The 10,379-nt window shown below is 39.1% G+C and overlaps 1 protein-coding gene across 1 annotated transcript; it reads right to left on the bottom strand.

The window, feature by feature from the left end:
- Positions 1 to 550: 550 nt before the first annotated feature.
- Positions 551 to 9,937, bottom strand: LOC142348430 (DNA polymerase epsilon catalytic subunit A-like). The gene is made up of 2 exons (XM_075399789.1): positions 4,247 to 9,937; positions 551 to 2,127 (listed from the first exon to the last, which is right to left on the bottom strand). Exons 1-2 carry the CDS (start codon positions 9,871 to 9,873, stop codon positions 753 to 755), a joined length of 7,002 nt encoding a protein of 2,333 aa, XP_075255904.1. The 5' UTR covers positions 9,874 to 9,937; the 3' UTR covers positions 551 to 752.
- Positions 9,938 to 10,379: the final 442 nt, after the last annotated feature.

The raw sequence follows: 10,379 nt of genomic DNA, 5'->3' as shown, positions 1-10,379 counted from the left end.
AAACAAGGAAGCCATAACTTTATTTTTATTACCAAAACATTTGATTTAAACTGTTCTCAAATCAATTTCTTAACACTTTTATGAACCACAACTTCTAAACCAACGTTTACAACAACTGCTTCAAACTTCGTTCAAGAACAACTAAAAAGAAACAAGATGAGGTGAACAAGAAACCGTTACTTAAAAATCTGGCTTTTAAACCAGTATTTGCTGTTTTCATACCATAGTTTTAGATGGTTTATTACAATTTAGCAAAACTTGAAGGATTTAATGTATGCTTGGCGCCATTCAGCAGATGCGGGACCAAATTAGAAAGAAAAATTGAGAATGAAAGAGTAACAATCGTATGTTGATCACGGAAACTGCAAACAACACAGTGTGCTACACCGCAAAGAAAAACATCATGAAACAATTGCAACTCAATGCACAATTAATTTGAAAGCTATTTGGAACTGTTTTGACTTGAAAAAATAGGCGTACTTGAGCAAAAATTGAATTTCAATTGATTTAACTGCTTAATTCGAACAGCTACATTTTTCAGAAGGAAGCGTGTTCAAAAATATTTGAATTCAATATCAGTCAAAATTCACAAATGCAAAAAAAATATTAGCGCAAGCACAGAAACTCGAAAACAAAACGTTAGTTGATAAAACCACTAATCGACTCAAAGTATTTTTGTCTGTTTTTCTCGACCAATAATTCAAATCAAACAAATAGTTTCAAAATGAGCAATTTCGATTTCAGATAGTCTATCATTTCAGTTTTGACCCCCTGGTCCATTGAACGGTTTCCTTCAAATACTCCATTTTGTAATACTTGGCAATATTCCACAGAGTCATCAACTGCTGGGAAAATTTATCCCTTTTCATCAAATAGGTAAAATTACCAGAACACTCGCACGTTCGTTTCATATTCAATTGTTTAATGTTTTTACATTTCACACACGATAAATCCTGTAATACAAACGCTAGACTTAGTTTTTGAACTTCGTTTACTAAACTCATTTCGATCTCGTCTAAATCGTAATTCAAGGAGCATTCCGTACATTTCCAACTTCCCAATTCTTCGCCTTCGAAATCAAGGGTTACGTCTCGACATAAGTCAACATCTCGACAATAGTTACACTCTCTGCAAATAACTTCTCGCAAAATGAAGGAAAGCGAAGGACTTTGAAAATCTGCAGCGTCTGAAAACTCGCCGACATTTATGATTCTCAAAACAGTTTTCTTCATTTGTTCGACCTGCATAGTCACGCTCGAATCCAGACTTAAAACATGGCAAACAGACTTGATAAATTCAAGTTCTGGGTTTTTGAATTTGAGGTAAGACCCGGGCAATACTGGGAATTTATCTTCATTTTGTACTTCGTTGAACTCAAATTTCTGCCGCTTCATTTGCAAACCATGCACTACACCAACTATTTTCTGGGTTATGTCGTTTGAAATCAAACGTCGGCAAAAATCGCGTAAATTTGACTCGAAACTGGACATCACTTCTTTACCATCGGCGCCTTCGACTATGACAGTTTCTGTAGCCATCGTTCCATCTGCTCGCAATTGCTCAATTTTCTTCAAAAGTAGAACTAAATAGTTGGCCATTATGAGTGTAAACTGCTGCTGCAAATCATCTTCAACTGGTAAATAGTACATTAGGTTCCAATTGGCGTCAATTTCCAAATTATCATTTTGTTCAGCTTCGGCGTTCGCAGAAATGTCTGGCTTATCTGTATTCTGATTGGCTACTTCTCCAGTATTTTCTGAGATCTGATTGGTCGAGGTCGCATTACTTTCACCGTCTTTGTCAATTTCAGTGACTTCATTTACAAGTTCTTTTTCCCCTTCTTGTTCAGTTAATTCTACTACTTCATTCTGATTGTCCACATTTTCCGGTATTTCGTTTTCTTTTGATTCTGATTGTGTACAAATTATCCCACCGAAATTGCAAGAGTCCATAAACATGAGAATGTTCCAGAACTTGTTAGGTTTGAAGTCCAGAATGTGGAAGAGGTCACGTGACCTGATGTTCTCTGTGATGAAATTGATGTATGTGTGGGCATCGTCTATTGAGTGTTTGGTTGTGTTGATGATCAACTTGTTGAATGAAGCGTATATTATTTCCGCACCTAGCCTAAAACATACGAAAATAAAGAATAATGTCAGGAAATAGAATACGGTAATATTTAATAATTGAAAGCCTCATCTGGTGCTAGGTTCAAGATAAAAGAAACACAGATTATCCATAGAGCTCAAGTGACTTATTAGGAGCCGCTAAAAATAAGTTGAATAAATCTGGCAAATTCAATAAATTTAACAATCAATTCAAATGCTTTAGCATAAAATCGACGCTAAAAAATAACATCGACGTTTACCATAAAATCGATAATCGTTGATAACCTAATGCACTGACTCGAAGACTGCATTTTATCGGTTTATCTCGTTTCTTTTGATTTCGCTTTTTTGACCTGGACTGTATTCACTACACTGCGTAGTTCAATGAGTGACAGATATTAAAACCCATACACTTGAAACAGTGAGTGGGGTAAGTCAGAAGTCAGACGCGACGTCTGACACAAGTCGTGGCTTATGTAAAACGAAAAACGTGATCGGAATGTTATATGAATTAAAAAACAGAGAGCCCAGATATGAATTTTCAAAAAATATGGACACATAGAGAAAATTGTAACATTGATGTTTGATAATGATGCCAACATTTTGATCCAGTGTTCTCTAAAACAGATTAAACCTTAATAGCAAACTTCAAAAATAAACAAAAACTTATTTATGGAAAAATGACTTGACATATAAGCAGGTGCTTTAAAACAAATCGACGAAACTGATCTGCTTCCGTCAACCTGGACATATTCTGCTCATCTTTGAAATGAGTCAACAGTTCAAACTTGAAAACATCAAGGAAGTGCTCAAATCATTTTCTTATTCTGATGTCAACTTTTTTTTATTAAATGAATTCAATTAAAACGAAGGAGAACTTTAATTACGATTGAATAACTTGCAAAGCAAATCAAGCAGCAAAAAAAAACGTTTAAAAAGTTTCACAGCACACCTCTTAAAGATCAACTATTTTAAATCGCAAATATCAATGGCCTTGAAGCATTTAAACCGATATGTTGAAAAATGAGTATACTTGAGGCGTTCCTCTGACTTTTGTTTTGATCTGAAAAGTTTTGACCTCAATTCGGATCAAACAAACGGCAAAATAGAAAAAAATCCTATTCCACAACAAACTGAACGGAAAAATTCGAATATGGTTCAGTTAGACATTTGATCTAGAAGGACGGTAAAAAATTTGTACATGTGAAAAAAGCAAGGGTTAGCCGAAACTTCTGGAAAAATACCCAATAATGCAGATTCACTGGATACATGAGCCTACAATAACAAAATTAAAAACAAACAAAACTCCTGAGAAAGTTATTTTTTAACATTTTCAAACACTCAGCTTCAACAAAAATGGCTCAATTTCTAAAAATAAAAGTTGGAAAGTTAAGCCATTGTTGTCGAAGCTGAGTATTCGAAAATTTTCAGAATTTTTTTTTCGTTTTGGGTGTTTTGATGCTAAACAGTCGAATTTTTGTGACCAGTGGACGGCGCAATTTTGACGAGGAACACCAATGCTAGTCGACACACTAGGTTCACATGCAAAAACAGTGTTTAAAGACAAAAAAGTTTATAGACACCTGTTATAAGTTGAAGACACTAAATGACACTTATTTTGACAAGGTTTGCTCAAAATTTGCAAACCTAATGACTACTTAATTTCCGGTTGTCTATCATGCTTTTGAATGGTGAAAAAAGTTATGGGTTCGACCGACAAAAAACCTTTTAAAGTTTCCAATCTCAACATAAGAATTCCATTAACAATTTATCTGATAAATAAATGATTAGTTGCGCAAGCTTCAAATTGAGGGCAAGTAAAAAAAAACAATGACTGAAAATATCAGAACTTCAGTTATGTTTGCAATTAGAAAAAAAAATCACAGAAAATCATTGCAAATTTGATGTCAATTTGATTTAGCAATACACAAGCAGAACTTCATTCCGTATCACTCGGATACAAAATTTAGGTACAAATAAACCCCTTTTCAGTTTTAGAAGAACGTGCCAACGGTTCTTCCTCGCGTCAATATTATGCTCAGTTTCATGTTTATTGTTTTTTAGTACATTCGCTTCTATTTCAACTTTTTGGGACTGACCATACTTCTATAATTAACGAGAAAGATAAAACAACACACCTTTTGAACTCGGCCACCAATTGAATGAGCACTTTTTGCATCATCATAGCCACAATCTTGGTCAGAGCAGGATCATGCAGGTACGCAGACGGACTCGTAAGCCACCTGTACAAGTGGACTAATTGCAAATCCGCCCATGGATTCCGATAAACAGACACTTCCTTTAGCCAACTATGCACCATACTCTTCATAACTCTGAATGCGTAAGTACACAACACACTGCTGTCGTAACTTGCGACACTAAGCGATTGATCAGAACCAGAACCTGAACTAATCATTTCTTCTATGCTTTGTTGAGGCAACAAATTGAAACTAATCGAATCAGCGGCACCGCCCTCCATATCGTTTACATGATGCGACTGAACAATCGTTGCGATCGGCAAACTGCAAATTTCAATCTCAACGCAAACTCCTTTGAAAAGTCCGCTGTCTATAACTTCCACGCTTCGGTGGGAATCGAAAGCGTTGCTGGCTAACCGGTGATCATCCGCCTCTTTTCCTCCAAAGTCCGGCCGGTCCGTTTTGGACAGCCACATTAAGTGGTTATGTTTCCTCAATTGCCTGGCATAGAACAAATCGGCTCCAAAATTGAAAACATCGTCGCTTGGCATGTTGCCAATAGGTATGTGCAAATATCTACAGTGGTCCACTAAACTGTTGTATCTCAGCAAAAAGTTCAAATAATGCTTGATAGACCATCGACACGCCATTTTCTGCCATTCAAGCCCACTCAACAAATTTGGCGGATCTTCAACCGTCAAATCAATAGTTGGAAAGTCATTGTGCAGAACTGCGACTTTGTTGAACAATTTGAACGAGTTAGCCTGATAGCATATTATAGTTGGACCTCGTTTTTCACTCTTGTAGTTTTGCAGTAACTTAGTTAGGGCTTTATTAACAACTTCGGGGTCTTTGCAGACGGTGGATTCGAACGTTACTCCACCTGGCGGAATCATCGAACTATTTGCTACATCCTCTTTGTTCTTTTTCAAATTCCACTCAGTCGCATACATTGAGTTCAAATTGGGAATCGAGTTAGTTGCTGAGGGATCAATTATGAACAGATACGCTTTCGGCATGTGAGTTCCAAACAAGGCGGTTACACCTCGGCCAGATACCAAAAATTGATACAAAAACAGTTTTTTCAAGAGCGTCACATTCTCTTCTTCGAGGTAAGAAACATCAGCTAATGTCTTTTCAGTTAATTCTTGCATGTCAAAATATTCCGTGTCGCGACCAATTAGGGTTTTGACAACGTGCTTGTTTATCACGCAAACACATCCGATATTAACAAGGAATCTAAATTCGAGTGGGACTGAAAGCTCGTAAACACCCTCAACGTTGGGCGATGTAAAATCCACTTGTAGTTCAGCCGCATGTTCGATAAAATTTTGTTCCGGGACGCAATATTGGTACAAGTTAAACGTCGGGTGCGCTCTGGGCAAATATTTTTGTGTCCTTTTCCAAATATGACCGCGCTCTTGCTCCTTTGGCTTCTTCATGTTGATGTAGAAAATTCGTGGAACCGAAATTTTCAAACAGTGCAAATCCTGCCCAACTAAGGTCCAGGCCTTAAATAGACCAGGGGACGCCGTTTTCGAAATTTGAATTATTTGCCAATGAGTGTTCATTAAATTAGTTTGAGTTTTCCTTACAAAATTATTCAAACCCCCACTCAAACTTGGACCTCGGGCACCACTAATATTTGGCGATGAATCAATATCTGCAGCCTTTTGGCGCTTGCTGGTTTTCTCCACTAGCTCTCTATTCTTCCGTTGTTTAATTTGATGCGCCCATTTCTTTTTGTGGAACTGAATCCATGCCTGCAAACTCTCCTTAGTGCTTCCCATGTCTGGAGGATTGCCCAGCACCTCACGCCAGGGTTTTTTCAAAGCCTCCAAATTTTCCAGTTCCAGTTTGCGTTTCTTGGAAACCCTTATAACTGGAACCGATGGTTTAGAACTTCCTGCAAGGTTCTCGATGTCTTTAACACCACTGATCTTGGATCCCGACAAACTACTGCCCGAATCGTTTCCGTTAATTGAAGGCATGAAAATCTCACTGATTCGTTTCTGTTTATTATAATCCAATTTTTCAATTAACCGTTTTTGTAACCAGTCCGGATGGGCAACTCTGGGTACAGGGTTGGTCAACCCTTGCAGCGCCGCTGGAATCGTAATGATTTTCTGGATACAACTTGAGAACCTTTCAATGTAATACTCCCAGTCCAACACTTCTCTAATATCAAACTCGTTCAAGCCTGGAGATTTCAGCCACTTTTTCAGGTAAAACGATCGGACAGCTGGGTCTGATTGAAATATGGCCAGCGGAACTGCCCGTTCTGTCACAGGTGCGTTTTCTGGCTTTCTAGAAATGACGAACTTACAAGCCAAACCTGCTTCTTTCACCATTTGGTCTCCAAGGAACTCTGCCAGTCGTTTTGCTGTACTGATCGAAGTCGATTTCTGGCCTTCATATTCTGACAAAGATTTTGACATGAATCTGTTTTCCGCAATCAAGTCGAACAGTTCGGAGTCAGGCATGTTTGCCGCTCGGCTGTACAGAACATCTAACCAGTAATTGGCAACTTTAGCCGCGTGTTCGTACGCATCGTCCAATGTGGTTCCGTTTAAAAAAGCATCAAAAACTGAGCTCTGAAAGTTTTTAATCAACTGCAACTCTCCTCTTCGTTTCACTTCGAACCCTTTCAGTTCTGCAATCGAGCCATCATCGTTGAAAACAACATATCGTTTCTTCAACTTCTTTCCTTCCTCTTTTGAAGCGGGTAAAATCATAGCCAGATAGGGTCCATCAACTTCAAAGAAGATTGAATTTTCGCTGCGAATCGTATACTCAGGGATGTCCGGCGCAACCCTGTCATGATACTGGTTGTTTGTGAAGTTCTTTTGTACCAATACGTTCAACATTGCTCCTGGATACGACACAGTCACCGAGGGTTTTTTCGGATCATTAGTCGTGAAAACACAATTTTCTGGAAAACTGGCGGGTAAAATACACCAAATACCATCTGTGTCCAGTTCTAAAGGTCGTCCAATCTGTTCGACCAATTCTCTGGCTTGCTTGATTATGTTAGCACCTGTGTGACAGACAATTCCTGCCATTTCCATGGAAAACCAGCGTGATCCTTTCCTCATTACGTAACCGTAGAATGAGTTCAAAATACATTTGTGAGCAAGTTGGAGAGAATCGTACAAGATTTCTTTACTTTTCGCACTTCTAATTGCTTCCATGTCACCTGACGCCAAAGCTTCGGTTAATTTCTTTTTCCACACTTTTGTCAAACCTTTGAATTCGTACCGTCGATCACGGAATGCTCGAACAGTATCAACATAGAATGAGTTTTCCCGCTGACAAATTGTCGAGTATCGAACCTCCTCTTTTGTGACTTTCGTTCTTTTGTACGCTTTTCGACAATATTCGCCGAGTCGTTTCTTCTCGGCGGCTGCCCTTTCTTCTCGTGTCAGCTCGTGATACGCCCTAGGCGCCCCTCCAGGAAACAAGGGTGGGAATTTCTCCGTTTCAAGCTGGTATTGGACTTTGTAAAACTCGTTTCTACTAGCGGGCATTATGTCACCTCTCCACACCCAGGCCATTTTTCGTTGACATTTTGCCCCTGGCTTGTTAAAATCACAAGTTGCACAAATGGTTTCATCTACCAAAGCTGGGGGCTGCAATCGATTGGTCAAAATAATATTGGGATACATTGCTCCTACGTCCAAATGGTATATCATTGGATTTTCCATTCGACTTGGGAAGTCTCGCAACACTTCCAACTTCTTCCTGATTCTCGTTTTGATCTCTTCGTAGTTTGTCACATTTTCAAGAGGAATATTTTCTTCATCTACTAATGCATGTTGCAATGTGCTGTCCAGCGTCGAGATCAACTTTTGAAAAGCTTCTGGAACCATCCGGAACTTGACCGGAATGTTGCTTCTGAAAACTCCGGATTCCAATGCTTCGACGTGTCCGCCCACATAGGTCTCATTATCCAAAACTTGCCCATTTGCTGTCATTTTATTCAACTCTGTCATTTGTTTATTCGGGAACAAAATGTTGATTTCAAACGCTTTTACCATCAACAAAGCCTCGCACAACGTCCCAGAACCCTTTCTCAAAACTTCGTCGGGTTTCATCGGAATAATGGTACTCAAAGCAAAAATAAACGGATGAACGTATTTCATGTACAGATAGTAAGTTGCAACAGCATCTGAAACCGAGTAATTAGCCAAGATTTGTGGTTTTTCTCTCGCCATTTGACACATTTCTTCCGGGTCTAATTCGACCGGGTCATATCGGAGTTTGGCTTTCGTGCACGCTTTCAAATTCTGACTACCGACGGGTAGATAACTGTCACGTTTTACCCAACAAAGACAGTCCATGTGAATTGCGTTTCTACTTTTATATTCGCCCTGAGAATCTTTTGCAAACCCGATTTCATGATGCATGTCTAAGCCGTATTCAGTAGCTCTGCGCTCAATAAAAGGCCAATCGAAAAAGTCACCGTTGTAAGTTGCAAAGACGTGAGGTCGAACCTCGCGAATATGGTCAAAAAAATGCTGCAGCAAAGCCTGCTCGTCGGGCACGTTGAAAATAATAAACGGTCCTTCAAACTCGGGTTTCGGAGTGTATTCGAAATCTTCAACATCTTCGCTGACAATTTCTCTATTGACTATTAAATATCCTTGACCGTCCACCATGTACGAAATCATCATAATCTGATCAATAGCCGAGTCCGGGAACTTGAGAGGCAGTTTTGTAGTTTCAATGTCAAAAGCCAGCACTACCGGGTCTGGCCAGTCAATCAAGGTGGGATGCGGGTTAATTTCTGGCATTTTTCCCGCAACGTGTTTAACGTTGTACCATTTACCCACAAAGATGTTCAAATCGATCGCAACGCGAACATGAAAAGGAACATCGTATTCACGCAAATCTAGAATGTTCTCAGATTGCTCCATAGTTTTGTCAGCCGCGCTTTTGTTACCCATTGCTGTATTTCCTGAACCATGACCATTATTGCCTGCTATTGCGTCTTGATTTGAGAGAACGTCACTTAACAATGCAGTATATGCGTCTTGACTTTTTGCCTTTTCTTGATTTTTACGAACAATGGGCATCAAAGCGCTCTTCAATTTGGACATGTGATTTGTGTTCAAAAAGGACAACTTGATCAACTTTCGGGTTAAACCCATCAGATGATTGGGCAAATCCAAATCTTCTTTGATCACAATTTCAACACTGGCTAATAATCCGGCATACTTCTTAGCCAGATACGCAGAAACTTCTGTTTCGGACCCTTCTTTTGTAATTATGAAGAAATAGGGTGCGTAAGGTAACGAGCATTTGAGTCGATTTCCATCAGCAAGAATAAAGTAATAGCTAATTGCAGAAACAAGTCTCTTGTCTTCGTCAACTATTTCAGAGGTTTCGAAATTGACAAGCCAAGCTTCGCGTTCTATTCCGTCTGTAAACTGTTCATAGCCAAATTTCTCGTCCATTGACTCATTTGTTTTGATAACACTCAAACGCTTAATTGTGTTCCAATCTTCACCCTCTTCAGTTTTGCCTGAATTCTTGGCTGGGTTCCGTTCCCGGAAATTTCCCGCCATTCCCGAATCAAATGGGAAGGATGGTTAAAACAAAGAACAAAAATTTAGATCATCCCAAAACTGAAATAAATCTATGTATTTTGGTGTTTACTTGTACATGATTGCAGCGTAACTACCGGCTCGACAAAAAATTGTCCGCAGATAATAATCGCAAAACCTGCTCCCAGGCCCCTAGTTAAATCAGACTATAGAGTCCAAAGACAAAAAGTGTTCCAATCTGATTTCCAATTCTTTCTTCGTTTACGAATCATTTTTCAAAAGCTTATTGAGACTTAATCAAATGATTGTCACCCAAACTGATGCAAATGACTAATTCAAAAAAAACGAGTGATCGTTTCACAGCTAATTAACTAACTTAACATAACCGACTAACATCGAGCGAACGGCTATAAAACTACGCGAGCGGTTAGCTTCTGTAGTGGCTTCGTAGGAATGCTAGCCATAGGAAGGGTCAAGCGATGAGGGGGAGGGAGATGTATGGCTGGACGACGTGGTTCAAATCGCCG

Source organism: Convolutriloba macropyga, chromosome 10 (assembly GCF_964194025.1).
Source record: "Convolutriloba macropyga chromosome 10, txConMacr16.3, whole genome shotgun sequence".
In the NCBI taxonomy this organism is placed as follows: domain Eukaryota; kingdom Metazoa; phylum Xenacoelomorpha; order Acoela; family Convolutidae; genus Convolutriloba; species Convolutriloba macropyga.
The sequence above is the reverse complement of the archived record's forward strand: the minus strand, read 5'-3'. Positions and strand labels throughout refer to the sequence as shown.